Genomic DNA, 25354 nt, shown 5'->3' on the forward strand with positions numbered 1-25354 from the left:
CTGTCTGCTAGGAGATTCAGGCTCATAGCATGATCAAAAGGGATCCCTGGTAAACAGTGGAGCTGTAGGAGGAGGTGCAGGGTGATTTAAGATGGGAGTTGAGTTGGCTCGTAAACACAGCACCAACCATCACACATTTGGAAAAGACTGAATCCATGAGAGGATTCCTTACGATTTCACATTTCAGTACCACAAGGAAGTGTGTTGTATTCGTTATGTTTGACCATAGCTTTATTTGAAACTCTTTTATAAGTGGGGCAGTCCCACTCCTTTTGTATCTTATGAAGAGATACTACTACAGTGTTGGAAAGACGGGGAGGATAGAAGGGTGAGTCAAAGGGCAGTTGGATGGATTCAAACCTATGCTGACTCTGGCATACTGTGTGCTGGACTCAGCTGTTCTAACCGATGGACCACACAGGCCACTCCATTAGTTTTTTAGCTTCATCCGCTCCACCATACATAAAGATGTTTTTTGTCAAAAAAGGCTGAACAAAATGCTAAGATTGTCTATACTACAGTGATGAGAATGACTTTGAATCTTGTGTAAGAAGGAAAAACAAAAACGTTTAGATGTTTAATGTCAACCTGGACGTAACATAGTAAATGAAAATCTGGGACACTGAAATTAATTTGGTATGGTATGTATTTGTGGATGTCCATCATCCATTTCGTATGATATATTACAAATGACAATTCACATGATATGTTCCGAATTACAAATCGTATGATATGTTACGAATTGCAATTTGTTGTGGCTAATGTTAGCTAGGTGGCTAATGCTAACTTTAGCTAGGTGGCTAACATTAGCTAGGTGGCTAACATTAACTAGGCTAGGGGTTAGGGTTAAGGTTAGGGTTAGGAATTAGGTTAAACGGTTAAGGTTAGGGTTAGGGTTAGCTTACATGCTAAGTAGTTGCAAAGTAGCTAAAAAGTAGTAAGTAATTGCAAAGTTGCTAACTAGCTAAAATCTTAAAGTTTTCAATGATGAGATTCAAACACGCAACCTTTGGGTTGCTAGACATTCGTGTTGTAAGCCTATCCTTCACCCCCGACCAACGATCCTCCTTTCCTGGATTCAAATGAACTCTAAAATGGTACCAATGTAGGTTGTCCATATTAGGACAGCATCAGTCTCAGCGGGACTTGTTTGAATCTCAGCAGGACTTGCTGAGACTGAGGCTCTTTAATGATGGACAACATACTCTGTAATACGACAATAAACCATAGATCACTTAATTTCTCTGCTTACTGTATAGTTATTATACAAAGTCACATCTATGGTGTCTATATAAGGAAAGCCACCTCTCTGTCATAAGGCATATGATAATCAGTCATTATGAATGGTGGAGCTGGTCATTACCAAACAGGCAGGGAATGGATGGAGGTTGCATTCAAATATTAAAATACATTGGGAAGACATTTGGTTTATAAATGACATACTGATGATTGTTTATATTGGGGTAATGATTTGCAATTAGATAATCAACAAATGCCTTATTAATGATTGGAAAGTTTTATCCAACTGAGTCATCTGGTGAGAGAAGTATAAAGATCCCTGGTTGATTGTTTGTTGTATGAACCAATGCTTCACTGTGAGGATGCTCATATTGATAGTGCACTGAAACATACAGGCCCTGAGTTAGTTTATATCATATTGAGTTATATTGACCAATAGTAATTCTCTAATGAAGTAATAGTACAGTAGGACCTCACAGACACAAACCTTAATGTTACAGATTGATCGCTCAACTGAACTGGCAATATCAAACTGGGATATGTAAAAGAAAACACGTCTAAATATGCAATAAATATATATATAAAAAGGTTGGATGCGTTTTTAAGTGAAATTCAAAGTTACAGACATTTCTATGTTCCGAACAACCTCCATTCCCGATGACTCCGAGTTCATATCTTTAAGGTCCTACTATAGTTAATATTAACTATTTGGTTTGCTAACCACCTTCAGTGTTTACTCTTAAGCAGAACCACATAATCATCACTTTTCAAGCTAAATAGTACCATTTGAGACAGAACAATGTGTCACTTAAAACGGTGGGCACCGAGTCATTGTAACCACAGAGGCCACAGACAGAAAAAAGTAATTTTATCTTTATCCCTGTCATTCAGTGGTCAAATCACAGTACACAAAATTGCTGGATTTACAGAGCTCCAGTGTAAACAACACAATATCAGCTAAGTATGGCAAGCCACGAAAATGAGAACAGCTCCGGCAGCAATAACACTGTACTTGGCTCCACAGCTATTTGCTCACACACACACGATCAAGCTGCAAGTGTCACACATTGAATGGAAAAGTACAGATGTTAAGGTCCTTGACCCTTTCACTGACATGTAAACATGACGCTGTCCTTTCAGAAGAAACCAACGGTTTTTGAGTGAACAAAGCATTTGAAACTCCAGGTCAAGTGAAGTAGTACAACAGTATTCTACAGTACACTTCTCCATGCATTTATCTGGGATCTGTGACTCAGTAATAAACTTTCACAAGGCATACATCAAAAAGCCAAAACATCTCCGTTAGTTCAAAGTAAAGGAGCAAAATATAGAATATACTTAGATAACCTTTAGTATTAAAGTAGTCCAGGTGTAGAGATATTAGACCTGCAAGTCAGTCCTTCGGTCAGTTGGCAAGGTGTTCCTTTTTATTTCATAGCCTGCCGCTCCCTCCATCTTTCCTCAGAGGTTTTATTATCCAGCTAAGGTTTTTTTTCTCCCGCAGATACAAGAAATGCCTCTGGCAGTTTTTAACAATACCCCTTTGTGCTTCAAACTCCAACCGGGCAGCTGAACATAGTCCCAACAGTTTGTATTTTTTTAGATGATAAACAGCAACTTTTTTACAATTCTGGAATTATTCCACACAGATGTGTGAATAATGCCTACATCTGCATGTTTGGAGGCAGTCCACTAGTAAAAACAGAATAGGGGTCAACAGCAGAACATTGTTCATTGAGAAAGTGGACTTTTCATTGTTATCTTTTTTCCACCAATTGTGGCTCTCAAGGTTATGATGTTATTGTGATGTTGTTTGTTTGATGACCTTGTTTCAAGGGGAATACAGTGTATACCATGTAATCCAAAGAACATGTACTGTGTGTCTGTAAAAAGTGTGGTACGTACAGTGTCCGTATTAGGACAGGACCAGGGTACAAACCAAAAAATATAGCACTGTACACCAGTCAGGCAGTGTTCCTCAGAGTGTCCAAAGGTGCTATCCTCGACCCATCCTGTCAGATCCATCCATACCTCCTTCTGCCATTACACATGGGTCTGCATGCGTTTCTGCAGTGGCCGCGTCAGGTCCGAGTTCTGCGAGGACGACTGCGAGTAGTGGGAGGAGGAGGAGGCGGCCGAGGCCTTGCTGTCCTTGTCGAACTGCACGTAGCCGTCCTGCTTGCTGTAGCTGCTCACGCTGCTGTCACACTGTGTGTCGATGAAGGAGCTGGAGTCGCTGAGCGAGCCCCGCTGGAACTCACGCTCGCACAGCTCGATGGAGCTACTGCCCATGCCCAGCACGAAGCGCTGGCTGTAGTCGTACAGGCGGTTGGGCCCGGCACCTAGCGTGCTGTAGATGTTGGTGAAGGACATGCCCGTGGGCACACGTTGCTTGCCCATGGTGGCTGAAGAAGAAGCCGAAGGGTTCCGGACCTCCGCGCCGCCGGTCTGGTTGGCTGCCATTGACATAGTCGGGGTGCCATGGTGGTCCTTGAAGGTATTGACACTGTAATAGCCGTTTGTTGGATCCTTGTGGAGGAGACGGGTCAAAGACACAAACAGAGGTGTTAATGTTAGGACAGGAGACATAAAATGGAAGGCATGTCAGTGCAGTGCAGTTACTATTTTGGTAGTTGTTATTGTGATCAAATCGATAACTCACTGAAAGATTGATGATTACAGTTTGAAAGAGCCACATCTCTTTCCTTATCTGAGTCATACAGGGGAAATGTCAAACAGCACCATCTAATTTCTTCCTTTTCTCTTTTGATGATCCAGTCATCTGCTCTCATTTGAACAGGAGAGAGTTATGTTTCTATTATAAATAGCCTACATGTACTTAATGATGAAATATAAATACTTTGAGGCACCATCTACAGTGCCTTCAGAAAGTATTCACACCCCTTGACTTTTTACACATTTTGTTATGTTACAAATTGTGTTTAAAATGTTTTTGTCATTTTTTTAATGATCTACACAAAATACTGTCAAAGTGGAAGATATTTTTATTTATTTATTTGATGATTTATGGAAAATTAAACAAATGTATCTTGATTAGATAAGTATTCAAACCCCTGAGTCAATACATGTTAGAATCCCTTTTGGCGGCGATTACAGCTGTGAGTCTTTTTGGGTAAGTCTCTAAGAGCTTTGCACATCTGGATTGTACAATATTTTCCCATTTAATACTTTTTTAAGGCACTGTACATTATTGGTGCCCCGTGTGCAGATGATTCCTGAACTGTTTCTTCAATGGAAAGCTAAATAAACAGGGAGTAGGGTAAAGTTGCCCTTAGACGCTGATCTTGGGTCAGTTTTATGTTTCCCAGACTAATGGTAATGGTTCAAATTGGGGGAGGGGAAAGTGATCCTAGATCTGTACCTAGGGGAAACGTCACCCGGACTGCATAAACAGAGTATAAAATAAAAAAAAAAAATTGGTCATTTAGCAGACGCTCTTATCCAGAGCGACTTACAGGAGCAATTAGGGTTAAGTGCCTTGCTCAAGGGCACATCGACAGGTTTTTCACCTAGTCGGCTCGGGGATTAGAACCAGCGACCTTTCGGTTACTGGCACAACGCTCTTAACCACTAAGCTACCTGCCGCCCCGTAAACCATAAACAAGGAGATCAAGTATAAACTTGATTTCTATGCCAGGCATAATCAACAGATATGTATGCCCTAATCCTAGGTGGTCTCAAGCTATACACAAACCTATGGTTTCTCATGTATTCAAATACTTGCGTTACTGTGACCAAGGTCACATCTAAATCAACTGCTATTTATTAGAATGATGGGAAATCGAAGAAACAGGCTGATGTGTGTGAACATGTGAAAAATAGATGACAACACAAAGAAATCCTCTTATCAGCTAATTAAATGGCCTTAATGATTTCACATGTGGGAGCAGCATATGTCGAATAATTGCAAAGCCAGTTCATTTTCAGTCACAACCTACGTGTGTAAAGCGTTTTTTCACTCCCCTCTCTTTTTCCCTCTATGTTACTCCATTTCCTTTCTTGAAATGAACTGATTGTTAGATTCCAGGAGGAGGGAGAAAGACTTTGCCCGCCGACATTCAAAGGGATAAAATACTTAATTTGCTGTCAGAGCAAGCAGATATCTTTGTCCGCACTTCTGGCTGGGGGTATCGCAAAGAACTCTATTAGGGATGGCAAGATAGAAAGGGTAGGTCCTTCAAGCGGCGGAATCTCAAGGGTGGGAATTGAATTCGCAGAGGATGACATCAGGAAGAGGAAGCTCTATTAGAATATACTGTATATTAGCGGTTTACACATCTGACCTGAGAGATGGAGAAGATAACACATCTGACCTGAGAGATGGAGAAGGGGTCGCCTCACAGATAAGAGTCAGAGTCAAATATCAAAGGTGTCATGGAGTGGGCTGAAATTAAGCCTTTGAAAGTGAAAGTGTAAGTCTGGCTTCCTAGAAGTTCCAATATCCCAAATTATATTTGCATATAAGTGCTTAAAGGGATAGTTAATCTAAAATAAGGGATTGAGCGTGGCGCAGACAGACATGGAAGCTCTGGTTCTAGCTCCTAAGCAACTTTGCAGTATTTGTTTTATATATATTTTTTATTTCGTACAATATTAGCCCAGAACGTTTTTTGTGAACTTTTGGATATCAGATCGACGGTAACTAAGGTCTATTCAACGTTGGTCTGACCAATCGGAATCCATGCTTCAAGATTGTTTTGATCACACGGACTGGGATATGTTCCGGGTTGCCGCTGAGAATGACATTGACGTATACACGGACACGGTGACTGAGTTCATCAGGAAGTGTATAGGGGATGTTGTTCCCACTGTGACTATTAAAACCCACCCAAATCAAAAACTGTGGAAAGATGGCAGCATTCGTGCAAAACTAAAAGCGTGAACCACTGCATTTAACCACGGCAAGGTGACTGGGAATTGGTCGAATACAAAACAGTGCAGTTATGCCCTCTGTAAGGCAATCAAACAGGCAAAATGTTAGTACAGAGAATTGCAATTCAACGGCTCAGACACGAGACGTATGTGGCAGGGACTCCAGACAATCACGGATTACAAAGGGACAACCAGCCACGTTGCGGACACTTACGTTTTGCCCCCGGACAAGTTAAACACCTTCTTCGCCCGCTTTGAGGATAATACAGTGCCACCGAAGCAGGCCGCTCCCGAGAACTGTGGTCTCTCGTTCTCCGTTGCCAACGTGAGTAAGACATTTAAGCGTGTTAACACTCGCAAGGCTGCCGGCCCAGATGGCATCCCTAGCTGCGTCCTCAGAGCATGCGCAGACCAGCTGGCTGGAATGTTTACGGACATATTCAATCTCTCCCTATCCTAGTCTGCTGTACCCACTTGCTTCAAGATGTCCACCATTGGTCCTGTACCCAGGAAAGCAAAGGTAACTGAACTAAATGACTATCACCCTGTAGCACTCACTTTTTTCATCATGAAGTGCTTTGAGAGGCTAGTTAAGGACAATATCACCTCCACCTTACCTGATACCCTAGACCCACTTAAATTTGCATACCGCCCCAATAGATCCACAGATGATGTAATCGTCATCGCACTGCACACTGCCCTATCCCATCTGGAATGCAGGAATACCTATGTAAGAATGCTGGTCATTGACTACACCTCAGCCTTCAACACCATAGTCCCCTCCAAGCTCATCATTAAGCTCGGTGCCCTGGGACTGAACTCCGCCCAATGCAACTGGGTCCTGGACTTCCTGACGGGCCACCCCCAGGTGGTGAAGGTAGGAAACAACACCTCCACTACGCTGATCCTCAACACAGGGTCACACAAGGGTGCGTGCTCAGCCCCCTCCTGTACTCCCTGTTCACCCATGACTGCGTGGCCACACATGCCTCCAACTCAATCATCACGTTTGCAGACGACACAACAGAAGTAGGCCTGATTAACAGCAATGACGAGACAGCCTACAGGGAGGAGGTGAGGGCGCTGGCGGAGTGGTGCCAGGAAAACAACCTCTCCCTCAACATCAACAAAATGAAGGAAATGATCGTGGACTTCAGGAAACAGCAGAGGGAACATGCCTCCATCCACATCGACAGGGCCGCAGTGGAGAAGGTAAAAAACTTCAAGTTCCTCGGCGTACACATCACTGATAATCTGAAATGGTCCACCCACACAGACAGTGTGGTGAAGAAGGCACAACAGCGCCTCTTCAACCTCAGGAGGCTGAAGAAATTTGGCTTGGTCCCTAAGACCCTCACAAACTTTTACATATGCACCATTGAGAGCATCCTGTCGGGCTGTATCACCACCGGTAGGGCAACTGCCTACCCCGCAACCACAGGGCTCTCCAGAGGGTGGTGCGGTCTGCCCAATGCATCACCGGGGGCACACTGCCTGCCCTCCAGGACACCTACACCACCCGATGTCACAGGAAGGCCAAAAAGATCATCAAGGAGATCAACCACCCGAGCTACGGCCTGTTAACCCCGCTATCATCCAGAAGGCGAGGTCAATACAGGTGCATCAAAGCTGGGACAGAGACACTGAAAAACAGCTTCTATCTCAAGGCCATCAGACTGTTAAATAGACATCACTAGCCGGCCTCCACCCAGTACACTGCCCTGAACTTAGTCACTGTCACTAGCCGGCTACCACCCGGTTACTCAACCCTGCACCTTAGAGGCTGCTGCCCTATGTATATAGACATGGCATCGATGGTCACTTTAAAAATGGAACACTGGTCACTTTAATAATGTTTAAATACTGTTTTACTTGTTTCATATGTATATACTGTATTCTAGTCAATGCCATCCTATTAAACTATTGCTGTATATATACTATTCTATCCTACGTGTTCTACAGATATACTAAATACTCTATCCACATAGTGTCCATAATGTCTACAATGTCTATACATCCCATCACATATACAGTACGAGTCAAAAGTTTGGACACACCTACTCATTCAAAGGCTTTTCTTTCTTTCTTTTTAATTTTTTTCTACATTGTAGAATAATAGTGAAGACATCAAAACTATGAAATAACACATATGGAATCATGTAGTAACCAAAAAAGTGTTAAACAAATCAAAATATATTTTAGATTCTTCAAAGTAGCCACCCTTTGCCTTGATGACAGCTTTGCACAGGCTTCGCACTCTCTCAACCAGCTTCATGAGATAGTGACCTGGAATGCTTTTCCAACAGTCTTGAAGGAGTTCCCACATATGTTGAGCACTTATTGGCTCCTTTTCCTTCACTCTGCGGTCCAACTCATCCCGAACCATCTCAATTGGGTTGAGGTCGGGTGATTGTGGAGGCCAGGTCATCTGATGCAGCACTCCATCACTCCTTCTTGGTCAAATAGCCCTTACACAGCCTGATGCAGCACTCCATCACTCTCTTCCCAACTATTTTGCAATCTATATGGGACGGCTGTCAATCCTTTGGTCCTTAAATGAAACTGATATACTTTTATATTTATCACAGTTTTCCTTAACCAATTATGTTCTTTAATGCAAGGCCGACAGACAAGTTCCTTACTTTCTCCCCCTTCCACTATCCTCTTCCATTTATGTGGTAAGGCTGCAATTATTTGGTTGTAATTTTGGGTAGAGCAGACATTTCCATATGTTTTTGTTAGCTGCATGTGCGACATAACTCCACCAGTCCTACCGATGATATCATTTACGAAGATTATACCTTTTTTAAACATTTTGTCAAAAAATAAAGGTTTTTTGTCAATTAGTATATTTGAATTTAACCACAATATTTGTTGCATTATTTGTTCTGTCATTTCTGGAGGATTAAATTGAAATTGCAACCAACTTTCTATGGCTTGTTTTAGAAATAGTGATATTTCTGAGATTATTTCCTTTTCAAATAACTGAAAATGAGTGGTTGTAATCTGAATAAAGGGAAAAAGGCCATTCTTGAACATTGGGTGAGGCAATCTTACTAATTTGCTTGAGAACCAGTTCGGATTTAAGTATAACTTTTGTATGACTGAAGCTTTTAGTGATAGGTCTAATGCTTTAATATTTAATAATTTCTGTCCTCCGAATTCATATTCATTATATAAATAGGCCCGTTTAATTTTGTCTGGCTTGCCGTTCCAAATAAAATTGAATATTTTTTTCTCATATAAATAAAAAAACTGTTCGCTAGGCGTAAGCAAGACCATAAGCAAATAGGTAAACTGGGATAATACTAAAGAGTTAATCAGGGTGATTTTTCCACAAATTGACAGGTATTTACCTTTCCATGGTAGCAAGATCTTATCTATTTTTGCTAACTTTCTATTAAAATCTATTGAAGTGAGATCATTTATTTCCTTTGGGATATGTATTCCGAGTATATCCACATCACTATCAGACCATTTTATTGGTAAACTACATGGTAATGTAAAAATTGTATTTTTTAGTGATCCAATACTTAATATAGTACATTTGTCATAATTTGGTTGTAATCCAGAGAGGTTAGAAAATGTATCTAGATCCTCTATGAGGCTGTGGAGGGATTCTAGATGTGGATTTAAAAGAAAACATGAATCATCAGCGTACAATGACACATTTGTTTTTAAGCCCTGGCTTTCTAATCCTCTGATATTATTATTGGATCTGATTTTAATAGCTAACATCTCGATGGCCACAATAAATAGATATGCCGATAGTGGACAATCTTGTTTCACTCCTCTTGACAGTTTAAAACTTTCTGAGAAATAGCCATTATTTACTATTTTACACCTAGGGTTACTATACATGATTTTGACCGATTTTATAAGAGATTCTCCAAAATTGAGATGCTCCAGGCATTTATATATAAACCCCAGTCATACTTTATGAAATGCCTTTTCGAAGTCTGCTATGAATAGCAGGCCTGGTTTCCCAGATTTTCCATAGTGTTCTATTGTTTCCAATACTTGCCTTATATTATCTCCAATGTATCTTCCATGTAAAAAACCTGTCTGATTAGAATGAATAATATCAGACAATACCTTTTTAATTCTATGCGCTATACATTTTGCTAGAATTTTTGCTTCACAACACTGAAGTGTAAGGGGCCTCCAATTTTTTAAAAGGACTGGATCTTTATATTTTCCACTTGTATCCTGTTTCAGTAATAATGAGATCAGACCTTCTTCTTGATTGTCAGATAATCTACCATTTACATAGGAGTGGTTAAAACATGCTAATAACGGTCCTCTTAGTATATCAAAAAAGGTTTGGTATACCTCGACTGGTATGCCATCCAACCCTGGAGTTTTCCCGGACTTAAAGTCTTTAATTGCATCCAGAAGTTCCTCCTCTGTAATTTCACCTTCACATGAGTCTTTCTGTATGGCTGTTAATTTTACATTATCAATAGAAAAAAAATCTCTACAATTAGCTTCAGTTAGAGGAGATGGAGGTGACTGAAAATAAAACATATGCTTAAAGTACTTTGTTTCCTCCTTCAAAATATCATTTGGTGAATCATGGGGGACTCCGTCAATTGTAACCAGTTTCATTAAATTCTTTTTGGTAGCATTCCTATGTTGAAGATTAAAAAATAATTTTGTGCATTTTTCCTCATATTCCATCCAATTTGCTTTATTTTTATAATATATTAAACTTGATCTTTCTTGAATAAGTTTCTCCATTTCTTTTTGTTTTTCCTCTAATTTATTCTGAGCCTCTATGTTACAGTTTTTATTGCCATCTACAGTGGGGAAAAAAAGTATTTAGTCAGCCACCAATTGTGCAAGTTCTCCCACTTAAAAAGATGAGAGAGGCCTGTAATTTTCATCATAGGTACACGTCAACTATGACAGACAAATTGAGAGAAAATAAATCCAGAAAATAACATTGTAGGATTTTTAATGAATTTATTTACAAATTATGATGGAAAATAAGTATTTGGTCACCTACAAACAAGCAAGATTTCTGGCTCTCACAGACCTGTAACTTCTTCTTTAAGAGGCTCCTCTGTCCTCCACTCGTTACCTGTATTATTGGCACCTGTTTGAACTTGTTATCAGTATAAAAGACACCTGTCCACAACCTCAAACAGTCACACTCCAAACTCCACTATGGCCAAGACCAAAGAGCTGTCAAAGGACACCAGAAACAAAATTGTAGACCTGCACCAGGCTGGGAAGACTGAATCTGCAAAAGGTAAGCAGCTTGGTTTGAAGAAATCAACTGTGGGAGCAATTATTAGGAAATGGAAGACCTACAAGACCACTGATAATCTCCCTCAATCTGGGGGCTCCACGCAAGATCTCACCCCGTGGGGTCAAAATGATCACAAGAACGGTGAGCAAAAATCCCAGAACCATATGGGGGGACCTAGTGAATGACCTGCAGAGAGCTGGGACCAAAGTAACAAAGCCTACCATCAGTAACACACTACGCCGCCAGGGACTCAAATCCTGCAGTGCCAGACGTGTCCCCCTGCTTAAGCCAGTACATGTCCAGGCCCGTCTGAAGTTTGCTAGAGTGCATTTGGATGATCCAGAAGAGGATTGGGAGAATGTCATATGGTCAGATGAAACCAAAATATAACTTTTGGTAAAAACTCAACTTGTCGTGTTTGGAGGACAAAGAATGCTGAGTTGCATCCAAAGAACACCATACCTACTGTGAAGCATGGGGGTGGAAACATCATGCTTTGGGGCTGTTTTTCTGCAAAGGGACCAGGACGACTGATCCGTGTAAAGGAAAGAATGAATGGGGCCATGTATCGTGAGATTTTGAGTGAAAACCTCCTTCCATCAGCAAGGGCATTGAAGATGAAACGTGGCTGGGTCTTTCAGCATGACAATGATCCCAAACACACCGCCCGGGCAACGAAGGAGTGGCTTCGTAAGAAGCATTTCAAGGTCCTGGAGTGGCCTAGCCAGTCTCCAGATCTCAACCCCATATAAAATCTTTGGAGGGAGTTGAAAGTCTGTGTTGCCCAGCGACAGCCCCAAAACATCACTGCTCTAGAGGAGATCTGCATGGAGGAATGGGCCAAAATACCAGCAACAATGTGTGAAAACCTTGTGAAGACTTACAGAAAACGTTTGACCTGTGTCATTGCCAACAAAGGGTATATAACAAAGTATTGAGAAACTTTTGTTATTGACCAAATACTTATTTTCCACCATAATTTGCAAATAAATTCATTAAAAATCCTACAATGTGATTTTCTGGAAAAACATTTCTTATTTTGTCTGTCATAGTTGACGTGTACCTATGATGAACATTTCAGGCCTCTCTCATCTTTTTAAGTGGGAGAACTTGCACAATTGGTGGCTGACTAAATACTTTTTTTCCCCACTGTATCTTGTTCTGTTAGACTTTCTATTTCCTTTGTTAGTATAAACTCTTTTGACCTAAATTGCTTTTGTTTTCGAGATGAGTACTTTAGAGGTAATTGCATGGCCTCTAAAGGCACATTTAAAGGTGTCCCATACAATAAGGGGATTTGCTGTACCTATGTTATGTTGGGAAAAAGTCAGTTATAAATTCCTTTGCTAATTAAAAATAAATTATCATCCAATAGGCTTTGATTAAATTTCCAATATCCTCGCCCACGTGGAAATTCAGTAAGAGTAATGTATATGCTAATTATATGATGGTCCGACCGCATTCTGTCCCCTAACACTTTTTTAAACTTTTGGTGCCAACGAGAATGAGATAAGAAATAAATAATCCATCTACCTTGCGTATCTATTTGGACAATTTTCACATTCGGATCGAAATTACTATTAATTAATATCATCACCCCTTTTGAATTTCTTTGCCCATGGGAGAAGTATATCCCCCCATTCCTTTTTCCACGCAACTTCATCTGTCTGTTCAACCCAATTGAGATGGTTTGGGATGAGTCGGACTGCAGAGTGAAGGAAAAGCAGCAAACAAGTGCTCAGCATATGTTGGAACTCCTTCAAGACTGTTGGAAAAGCATTCCAGGTGAAGCTGGTTGAGAGAATGCCAAGAGTGTGCAAAGCTTTCATCAAGGCAAAGGGTGGCTACTTTGAAGAATCTCAAATATAAAACATATTTTGATTTGTTTAACACTTTTTTGGTTACTACATGATTCCATATGTGTTATTTCATCGTTTTGATGTCTTCAGTTATTCTACAATGTAGAAAATAGTAAAAATTAAGAAAAACCCTTGAATGAGTAGGTGTGTCCAAACTTTTGACTGGTACTGTATATTTAATGTAAATCTTCCCTCCAGGTGTCCAGAACTTGTGCATACCAATCAAATTAGATGGGTGCATCCCAATAATATGTAATTTCTCCTGAAGTGTGCACTTATTCACTACTTCCCACAAATCTGAAAGCATTGGATTGCTGGAGACATGGGCTAGTGAAAGTTTCCACCATGGTTTCTTTCAAATCAGTGAAAGAAAGTGAAGAAGTGCACACTTTGGGAGGAAGGAGAGATAATTGGGGGGACATAGCCAATAATTCCTCATGTTTGGATTGAAGAGAATGCCTCCACTTTAGACATGAACTCTTCCATAAATTCCATCAGGGAGTTTTAACTTCAATATAGCTGTACAACAGAAACTCTAACGTGGTTGCGGATGCATAATGGAATTTAGAGTGAGTTAAGAACCACTCTACCTGCTTTTGAAGAAAAAAAAACAACCTTGTCATTCCCTTTGAAATTCAATCACACGTCCATTCTTTAATCTGCATATTTCTACTTTCAGTCATATATAATGAAAATGAAGTGTTTTAGGCGGGAGAGTGGTCTATCTATAATAGGGAAAACAAAATATACACGACGACGGATTCGCAGGTACTCCCTTCTACTCTACCTTGACTGGTTCATGGGTATCTTAATAGTCAGCCTTGTTTCATGCAACACCTACTGGTTATTTTCACAACACTCCAGTACTGTAGATCTAAAATAGATTCTTCTTACAATAGATGTGGATTGCGAAAATCCCTATTTATTGTTACTGAAATAAGATTCCTTACATATGAGCAGAAAAACAAAGAGCCATTATGTGTGGAAAAAAAGAAGAAGAAACAGAATAGTAGTCCTAACTGAATAGAATACATGTTCCTCCTAGAACTATAATACAGTGTACAGTTGAAGTCGGAAGTTTACATACACTTAGGTTGGAGTCATTAAAACTCATTTTTCAACCACTCCACACATTTCTTGTTAACAAACTATAGTTTTGGCAAGTCGGTTAGGACATCTACTTTGTGCATGACACAAGTAATTTTTCCAACAATTGTTTACAGACAGATTATTTCACTTATAATTCACTGTATCACAATTCCAGTGGGTCAGAAGTTTACATACACTGAGTTGACTGTGCCTTTAAACAGCTTGGAAAATTCCAGAAAATGATGTCATGGCTTTAGAAGCTTCTGGTAGGCTAATTGACATCATTTGAGTCAATTGGAGGTGTACCTGTGGATGTATTTCAAGGCCTACCTTCAAACTCAGTGCCTCTTTGCTTGACATCATGGGAAAATCAAAAGAAATCAGCCAAGACCTCAGAAAAAAAATTGTAGACCTCCACAAGTCTGGTTCATCCTTGGGAGCAATTTCCAAACGCCTGAAGGTACCACATTCATCTGTACAAACAATAGTATGCAAGTATAAACACCATGGGACCACGCAGCTGTCATACCGCTCAGGAAGGAGACGCATTCTGTCTCCTAGAGATGAACGTACATTGGTGCGAAAAGTGCAAATCAATCCCAGAACAACAGCAAAGGACCTTGTGAAGATGCTGGAGGAAACAGGTACAAAAGTATCTATATCCACAGTAAAACGAGTCCTATATCGACATAACCTGAAAGGCCGCTCAGCAAGGAAGAAGCCACTGCTCCAAAACCGCCATAAAATAGTCAGACTACGGTTTGCGACTGGACATGGGGACAAAGATCATACTTTTTGGAGAAATGTCCTCTGGTCTGATGAAACAAAAATAGAACTGTTTGGCCATAATGACCATTGTTATGTTTGGAGGAAAAGGGTGGTCGCTTGCAAGCCGAATAACACCATCCCAACCGTGAAGCACAGAGTTGGCAGCATCATGCTGTGGGGGTGCTTTGCTGCAGGAGGGACTGGTGCACTTCACAAAATAGATTGCATCATGAGGAAAGAAAATTATGTGGATATATGGAAGCAACATCTCAAGACATCAGTCAGGAAGTTAAAGCTTGTTCGCAAATGGGTCTTCCAAATGGACAATGACCCCAAGCATACTTCCAAAGATGTGGCAAAATGGCTTAAGGACAACAAAGTCAAGGTGTTGGAGTGGCCATCACAAAGCCCTGACCTCAATCCTATAGAAAATTTGTGGGCAGAACTGAAAAAGCATGTGCGAGCAAGGAGGCCTACAAAGCTGACTCAGTTACACCAGCTCTGTCAGGAGGAATGGGCCAAAATTCACCCAACTTATTGTGGGAAGCTTGTGGAAGGCTTCCCGAAACGTTTGACCCAAGTGAAACAATTTAAAGGAAATGCTACCAAATACTAATTGAGTGTATGTAAACTTCTGACCCACTGGGAATGTGATGAAAGAAATAAAAGCTAAAATAAATCATTCTCTCTACTATTATTCTGATATTTCACATTCTTAAAATAAAGTGGTGATCCTAACTGACCTAAGACAAATAATTTTTACTAGGATTAAATGTCAGGAATTGTGAAAAACTGAGTTTAAATGTATTTGGCTAAGGTGTATGTAAACATCCGACTTCAACTGTACATTTTAGGACATTCCTAATGCTGTATCACTGCCCCCTGTATGCCTGGCTCTGTGTCCACCTTAATGTGCTGGAAATCCTTCTCTTCCTCTTGTAGGACCTCCAGCTGCTTCAGCACAGACTCCTGCGCCTGGAACTCCCCGCGCTCAATCTGAGACACCAAGGGGGCAGACATGTCACTCAAAGGCTGTTTGATATTCACCTACTATCAGGGGTGTAGTGGAGGGTAAATGCATGCAAACACTGTTTTTATTTGGTTAATAGCATTTACGCGCCTATTTACACTAAATAAGCATGGTTGTCTGTTTTCAGGGTTAACCCACTTTTCTTTTTTAACGCTACATCCCTGAGTAAAATGTCATGTCTAAATTAGATCTTTGGGTTACTGTGTTTGCAGTACGTCTGTTAGATAGATAGATGTACTGTATAATGGAAAATGTTCTTCAATGAACTGTCGATTAGAACATTTTCAATTGATTCAGATGTACTATCGATGGACTCGAAAATGACATGCAGAGAGGAGAGATGAGTAGCGTTCAACTCACCATCATCTGCTTGATGGCTGTGTGCTCCTCTGTTTCCCGCACTGTGTTGTGATCTTTGTGAACAATCTCCACCCGGATGTCGTTTTTTGCCAAAACCACTCCTTTGAGATCTGTAGAGAGACAGGGAAACTGATTGGCGCCACTGACAGAAGTCCTCTGGCACCACATCATACCACATCCGAGCGGCGTTAAAAGTTATGGCCCCTTAGATCTCTTGATGGGAGCTTGGAGAGTCCCTTAGCTCCACAGCCAGCATCAGCATCATAACATGTTCTTTGGTGGACTGGAACTATTCTACACTCCCACAGCAGTCACAGCTCATTACAAAACTGGGTCCTGATTTATTTGAAGGGCATCTTATGAAGGCTTCATAAAGCATTCATATAGGCTTCATAAGCATTACATAAATGGGTCACAAATAATCTATAACCATATTTCATGCTCTATAAAATATTAATAAATATGAACAAATACATTGATGGGTATATCACCCAGTTATGCCACATTATGAATCTTTATAGAGCATGATCTACAGTTAAAAATGAGCAACTCTTCAGTGCTAGGGCTATGTGTGCCACAGAATACACTTAACTCCTAACCATAGATGCTCATGTGTGTAAATATTAACTGCCTGCAGTTGACACGGGGTATGCCAGAAGCATTTATGAATGATTAGATTATAAAGGTGTCATGTGCTGCTTATTTATGTGTCATGGACATTATATAGGGCACTGTATACTTGAGTGTCACTGAAATTATTGATAACAATCATATACAATCATATCCTTATGTTGGCAGGCTCCTTATTCCTTAAACAGACAGCAGTGACTGCTGTCATTCATGGATATTATACACATGGATATTTCTGTAGCACTTATGCATGGCGCTAGTGAAATAAACTTTATCGACAGCCTCTGACATTGTAAGATCATATACAATCATATTCAAGGGTTACTTACTCTCTGTTTTAATTTTGCCTGCCAGGTCTCTCTGGCGAGAGGAGATGGAGACGGGTAAGGAGGACATGACGAGGTGAACTTCTTCTGTGGTAAACAACAACACCAACAACACCACCACCAACAACAACAACAACAACGACATGGTTAACAGCAGTCTACATCGACCGGATATATGGGCACTGTATCACTACACTCCACCAGTGGCGGTCAGTGCCGTTTAAGATGAGGGAGGACGATTTTTTTGTTTTTTATGAGCATTGCCTTATTTCTATTACAGCACATTGGATGACTGTCATTCACATTCCATTCACCCAGTTCAATGTAACAGCGATAGGTTTAGGCTACTATATGATACTCAAATGTTCCCTATACTCATCATGAGGTTGCTACAACATAAAATTTGAGGTGACAGTGACACATGGACAGACAGTGACACATTCAATACCGCCTTGCACACTCTTGCCTACATCTAGCTGATATAGTGTGTAATCATTAGTCCAACAGTTGCAAACGAGAGTTTCTATTGGACAAATTCAGGTATGTTTATCCCCGTTTTGTTCCGTTTAAGAAATGTTTTTCAACAGAATTGGCGGAATGAATACACCCATGATCATGCGTAAACACAGTTAACTTTCATAACAGACATGTTGTATTCCTTCTCGCATCTATGCGCTCTCCTCCTCTCACCTTTGCCCTTTGTCGCTTGTGGATTTCAAATACCTTTCCAAGCCAAACCATATCATAACTGTTACACACAGCCTACATCGTTGTCACCATATTAGATAAAGTAATGTAATAGTCAACATAGATAATAGAACTAACACGTTAGTAAACATGCTACAATCATGCAGTAACATTACAGTGTACAGTCAGTAAGCAGTTTAGCACTTACAATGGTGGGCCCCGGTGGCAATAAATTAGTGAAACCAAAAGCTTACCTTGACTTGGAAGAGTTCCAGTGTTGTGTTGGATAGTCATAGCCAGCTAGGTAACATAGCATCCCTCTGTTTGAGCAGGGTGTTTGAGTAGGCTAAACAAGCTAGCTGCATTTGCGGCAGGGAGCTTAGTGTTGTGCCAGTAACCGAAAGGTCGCTGGTTCTAATCCCCGAGCCGACTAGGTGAAAAATCTGTCGATGTGCCCTTGATCAATTGCTCCTGTAAGTCGCTCTGGATAAGAGCGTCTGCTAAATGACCTATTTATTATTTGCTAGCTAAGTAAGGGAAACTGAAAGTGAAAAGAAATGAAGAAATCTCTCTATTTCTCTCTTGATTCACCTTCATTTTGGAAGAAATTCATTTGTTTAAAACTGTTCACCTATTGTCTTTCTCTTTGAGTCAACTACTCACCACATTTGATGCACTGCAGTGATAGTTAGCTGTATCTTGTGTTTTCAGTACTAGATTCATTCTCTGATCCTTTGATTGGGTGGACAACATGCCAGTTCATGCTGCAAGAGCTCTGATAGGTTGGAGGACGTCCTCTGGAAGTTGTCATAATTACTATGGAAGTCTATAGAAGGGGGTGAGAACCATGAGCCTCCTAGGTTTTGTATTGAAGTCAATGTACCCAGAGGATGAAGGAAGCTAGCTGTCCTCCGGCTACACCATTGTGCTACCCTACAGAGTGCTGTTGAGCCTACTAAAACCTTCATTGCAAAATAGTATGTTTTAATCAATTATTTTGTGACGTGATTATATTTAGTATAGTTCTTTCTAAAAAGGATAACTTTTTTAATGTTTTACAATTTATATTTTTCTGAAAATCACTGAGGAGGTTGGTCCTCCCCTTCCTCCTCTGAGGAGCCTCCACTGCACTCCACTGTGTAGGCTGTGTTTTATATCAGATAAGGATATTGCTTAAAAGGAGAAGTTTGCCTTTTTAAAACCACATCTCTATTTTTGATGTAAATGGCATGTAAATGGCATGTGGCCCCATGTAGCTCAGTTGGTAGAGCATGGTGTTTGCAATGCCACGGTTGTGGGTTCGATTCCCACGGGGGGCCAGTATGAAAATGTATGCACTCACTAACTGTAAGTCGCTCTGGTCCACACACTGTTTTTGTGATTTCACATGTTTTTTAGAAACTTACTCTAAACAGCAAATAACTTTCTCATCCTCATTGTGTAGTATGGGGGCCATGAAAAAACATGAACAAAGGCTCCGAAAACACCCAAATACGTTTTTTTAGAAATGGCAAAGCTCTCAGTATAGTGATGCAGGTCTTTAGATGTTGTACACATGAATTGTGTTATTACGAACTTTATCCGCAATGTTATATTCCCTTTTGCATGACTCGAGCCATTTCCCCTATTCAGCTGTTCCATTCTCAGTGTAGCCTGCTGCTACATGCAAGTGCCAAAATAAAGAAAACACCAACATAAAGCATCTTAATAGGGTGTTGTGCCACCACGAGCCGCCAGAACAGCTTCAATGCACCTTGGCATAGATTCTACAAGTGTCTGGAACTTCCTGTGTGGAAGAACCCCATGCTTTCAATTAACTTTATATCCCTCATTTACTCAAGTGTTTCCTTTATTTTGGCAGTTATATGTAGAATGGACGGAGAGGTATCGCCCGAGCCGCTACAAAATGGAATATAATGTTGCGGATAAAGTTTGGAATGACACAATTTCATGTGTACAACATCTAAAGACCTGCATCTAAAGACTGAGAGCTTCCTTAAATGACGTATTTGGGTGTTTTAGGATCCATGTTTTTTCGGGGCCTGCATACTACTCATGAAGATGAGGAAGTGATTTTCTGTTTGGGGTAAGTTTCTCAAAAACGTGAAATCACAAAAAAGGTGTCTGGACCCTTCTATAACATGCCATTTACATCAAAAATAGAGATTTGGTTGTAAAAAAAATAATAAAAATCCTTTAAGGCACTAGCTTCCATCTAATGGGACATTTATACAATTGGGCGGCAGACAGTGTCAAACAAGAAGTATTATGTTAGAGTCTGGCTGCAGATAACTCTCAGCCTTTTCAGTCCTAAAATTGGCATTTTAGGCGATATACAGTATATATGATTTAAAGAGAGGAATATACAAGTACCATATTTTCAGGTTTAGATTTTTGTCCCGTCATCTCAAAGGATTTCACATAAGTTCTTACAGTGCTGAGTTGATATCCTAAAACCATTATGCTTAACATTCCAATGTGAAACCTTCTAAGCACTACAGAGCATTTTGATTTGCACAGATTGTACATGAAAAAACAACAACATTTGACTGTGAAACCAAGAGTGTCTATTGAACGCTTTGGCTGTCCCAGAAAGGATAGGTTTTTAAAAATGCACTTACTCCTTTGGAAGCGGGCACAGCAGAAGGCACCCAATGTGCCCATGAGGACAATGAGGGCGAGGAATGCCCCCACAGCCACTCCTATGATGACAGCCAATCGGAGGGACTCTGAGAAGACATGGAGGATAGACATTGGTACGGTGGCCATATTAGGAGTCCTGATGAGATTGAGGTTGTCCTAATATGGACATCGTACATAGGTGGTTCCATCATGCCATTGGATTACCAGTGTCACACAGCTGATGCAAGGAAAATAAATCAAGGGACATATTTCTCTTGAACCACAGTAGACCTACATCATGTGATATACACCAAGGCTAACACTTACTGTATGTTGAACTGTGACAAGTCCTTGCTAATGCAAAAAGTGAACACGACTGGTGAATGGCAAATAGTGAAAACCTTTTACAGTACCATTTACAGCACTGACAATCTTGACACCCATTATCTACATTTATTTCAAATGACTGAGAGGTTAACAGCTGTATAAAAAATGGTGTTCTAAATGTTGTGAATAGGTTCGTAGGCTATAGGGGTTGATTCGTTAAACTGAGATGTCTCAAAGATGAGTGTATAACCCTGTGGCTAGTCGAGGTCTAGCTAATTAATTCAAAAGCATGGTTGACTTTAGTAAGATCTTCCACTGAAATTCATTGTTACAGAATTGTCATTTCAACGATCCCTTTGAAAACAGATAGTTTAACGCTTTGGAAGGGAGAGACCTAATTGATAAAAGGGGGAAATAAATGAAAAACATAATCTCATTTCAAATAAATATTTCAAAGAAATCATATGTTAAGCTGTAACCAATTGATGCGTTGTAAATTAGATTACATATTGGAGTTCTGAATACATCTAAATGTCATTACAGGATTTCACAGATTGAAATTGTTGACATTTACCCAAGTAAAAGGCTTATCACGGAGCCATTGCCCTCATGCATGAAGTAATCACGGCAATATCCTTAATCTCTCCCAGGCATAGTTGCACTTCCACAAAACACAAACACTCTGCAACTCTCTTTCTATTACTTTCAATTACTCACTTTCTCTCAGACTCCAAATCTCTGTCTCATACACAGACTCTCTCACACCAACCCACCTACATGTACACACACAGACCTGTTGTATAAAAAACACAGCTGTCCACTGCATAAACATTCTGAGAGAACATAAATCGGCCTTTATCTGCAATAGCGAATGTGCACAAAGATGGCCAAAAAAGTTATGACATAAAACATTTTTAACACTACCACAACAGCTGTTAAGATTTTTTTACCACATGTTACAATATAACCATAAAGCTGCACTATATACAGTACATGTCAAAAGTTTGGACACTCCTACTCATTCAAGGGGTTATCTTTATTATTTTTTTACTATTTTCTACATTGTAGAAATATTGTGAAGACATAAAAACTATGAAATAACACATATGGAATCATGTAGTAACCAAAAAATAATAATACATTTTATATTTCAGATTCTTCAAAGTAGCTACCCTTTGCCTTGATGACAGCTTTGCACACTCTTAGCATTCTCTCAACCAGCTTCACCTGGAATGCTTTTCCAACAGTCTTGAAGGAGTTCCCACATTTGCTGAGCACTTGTTGGCTGCTTTTCATTCACCCTGCTGTCCAACTCATCCCAAACCATCTCAATTGGGTTGAGGTCGGGTGATTGTGGTGGCCAGGTCATCTGATGCAGCACTCCATCACTCTCCTTCAAGGTCAAATAGCCCTTACACAGCCTGGAGGTGTGTTGGGTCATTGTCCTGTTGAAAAACAAATGATAGTCCCACTGAGCGCAAACCAGATGGGATGGCGGGTATCTGCAGAATGATGTGGGAACCATGCTGGTTAAGTGTGCCTTGAATTCTAAATAAATCACAGACAGTGTCACCAGCAAAGCACCCCCACACCATCATACCTCCTCCTCCATGCTTCATGGTGGGAACCAAACATGCAGAGATCATCCGTTCACCTACTCTGCGTCTCACAAAGACACGGCGGTTGGAACCAAAAATCTCCAATTTGGACTCATCAGACCAAAGGACAGATTTCCACCGGTCTAATGTCCATTGCTTGTGTTTCTTGCCCCAAGCAAGTCTCTTCTTATTATTGGTGTCCTTTAGTAGTGGTTTCTTTGCAGCAATTCGACCATGAATTCGACCATTCCACCCATGAGGAAGGCCCTCAAAATTGTCAAAGACTCCAGCCACCCTAGTCATAGACTGTTCTCTCTGCTACCGCACGGCAAGCGGTACCGGAGTGCCAAGTCTAGGTCCAAAAGACTTCTCAACAGCTTCTACCCCCAAGCCATAAGACTCCTGAACAGCTAATCATGGCTACCCGGACTATTTGCACTGCCCCCCCACCCCATCCTTTTTACGCTGCTGCTACTCTGTTAATTATTTATGCATGGTCACTTTAACTCTACCCACATGTACATATTACCTCAACTACCTCAACTAGCCGGTGCCCCCGCACATTGACTCTGCAACGGTACCCCCCTGTATATATAGCCTCCCTACTGTTACTTTATTTTACTTCTGCTCTTTTTTTTCTCAACACTTTTTTTGTTGTTGTTTTATTTTTACTTTTTTTGTTAAAAATAAATGCACTGTTGGTTAAGGGCTATAAGTAAGCATTTCACTGTAATGTCTGCACCTGTTGTATTCGACGCATGTGACCAATAAAATTTGATTTGATTTGATTTGATGAAGGCCTGATTCACGTAGTCTCCTCTGAACAGTTGATTACTTGAACTCTGTGAAGCACTTATTTGGGCTGCAATTTCTGAGGCTGGTAACTCTAATGAACTTATCCTCTGCAGCAGAGGTAATTCTGGTCTTCCTTTCCTGTGTCGGTCCTCATGAGAGCCAGTTTCATCATAGCGCTTGATGGTTTTTACGACTGCACTTGAAGAAACTTTCAAAGTTCTTGAAATGTTCCGTATTGACTAACCTTCATGTCTTAAAGTAATGATGGACTGTTGTTTCTCTTTGCTTATTTGTGCTGTTCTTGCCATAATATAGACTTGTTCGGCCATGGTAACCCATTTCATGAAGGTCCCGGCGAATAGTTCTAGTGCTGACGTTGCTTCCATAGACCGTTTGGAAGTTGGTAGTGAGTGTTGCAACCGAGGACAGACTTTTTTTACGCGCTGACCGAGGCAGTTCTAGCAGGGGAGAAATTTGACGAACTGACTTGTTGGAAGGTGGCATCCTATGACGGTGCCACATTGAAAGTCACTGAGCTCTTCAGTATGGGCCATTCTACTGCCAATGTTTGTCTATGGAGATTGCATGGTTGTGTGCTCGATTTTCTTAGCATAATAAAAGAATCCCCATAAAAATCAGAAGTTTCAGGTAGAGATATCTGTTTTGCATTGGATCAACAGCATCCGCCGATGTCGCACATCCGCATCTGAGTGAAAGGTGACAGAGCTAGATCGGTGTTTGTCAGACCATGAGACATCCCGAAAATCGGTCTTCTCACAAAATCATCTGTAGCACCCGAATGGTTTGGCCTACAAACTATTATGGAAAGATGAGTCTCTCACGGACCGGATGGTGTTCTCGGTTTTGTTCTACGGCCCCCACAAGCGTCTTGGGACTTGGCTGAAGTTGGTACAGTCGATCTACCAACTGTCTGTAGCATCCGAATAGTTTGGGCTACACACTAATATGACCCCACTTTGGAAAGGTTGACTCTCACGAATACGTACAGTGGGGGAAAAAAATATTTAGTCAGCCACCAATTGTGCAAGTTCTCCCACTTAAAAATATGAGAGAGGCCTGTAATTTTCATCATAGGTACACGTCAACTATGACAGACAAAATGAGAAAGAAAAATCCAGAAAATCACATTGTAGGATTTTTTATGAATTTATTTGCGAATTATGGTGGAAAATAAGTATTTGGTCAATAACAAAAGTTTCTCAATACTTTGTTATATACCCTTTGTTGGCAATGACACAGGTCAAACGTTTTCTGTAAGTCTTCACAAGGTTTTCACACACTGTTGCTGGTATTTTGGCCCATTCCTCCATGCAGATCTCCTCTAGAGCAGTGATGTTTTGGGGCTGTCGCTGGGCAACACAGACTTTCAACTCCCTCCAAAGATTTTCTATGGGGTTGAGATCTGGAGACTGGCTAGGCCACTCCAGGACCTTGAAATGCTTCTTACGAAGCCACTCCTTCGTTTCCCGGGCGGTGTGTTTGGGATCATTGTCATGCTGAAAGACCCAGCCACGTTTCATCTTCAATGCCCTTGCTGATGGAAGGAGGTTTTCACTCAAAATCTCACGATAGATGGCCCCATTCATTCTTTCCTTTACACGGATCAGTCGTCCTGGTCCCTTTGCAGAAAAACAGCCCCAAAGCTTGATGTTTCCACCCCCATGCTTCACAGTAGGTATGGTGTTCTTTGGATGCAACTCACCATTCTTTGTCCTCCAAACACGACGAGTTGAGTTTTTACCAAAAAGTTCTATTTTGGTTTCATCTGACCATATGACATTCTCCCAATCCTCTTTTGGATCATCCAAATGCACTCTAGCAAACTTCAGACGGGCCTGGACATGTACTGGCTTAAG

The 25354-nt window shown here is 40.7% G+C and overlaps 1 protein-coding gene across 2 annotated transcripts in view; it reads right to left on the reverse strand.

Moving 5' to 3' along the window:
• Positions 1 to 870: 870 nt before the first annotated feature.
• Positions 871 to 25354, reverse strand: part of kirrel3a (kirre like nephrin family adhesion molecule 3a) — a 242585-nt gene continuing 218101 nt past the window's right edge. The window contains exons 12-16 of one of the 2 annotated variants that reach the window (XM_041893693.2): positions 20757 to 20864; positions 17452 to 17535; positions 16493 to 16602; positions 16009 to 16098; positions 871 to 3768 (exon numbers count right to left, since the gene is read on the reverse strand). In XM_041893693.2, the coding sequence (XP_041749627.1) occupies positions 3283 to 3768; positions 16009 to 16098; positions 16493 to 16602; positions 17452 to 17535; positions 20757 to 20864 (878 nt within the window). In that variant the 3' untranslated portion in view covers positions 871 to 3282. The remainder of the gene's footprint in view (positions 3769 to 16008; positions 16099 to 16492; positions 16603 to 17451; positions 17536 to 20756; positions 20865 to 25354) is intronic. The other variant, XM_041893694.2, reaches the window with a different exon arrangement.

Source organism: Coregonus clupeaformis, chromosome 13, assembly GCF_020615455.1.
Source record: "Coregonus clupeaformis isolate EN_2021a chromosome 13, ASM2061545v1, whole genome shotgun sequence".
Lineage (NCBI taxonomy): Eukaryota > Metazoa > Chordata > Actinopteri > Salmoniformes > Salmonidae > Coregonus > Coregonus clupeaformis.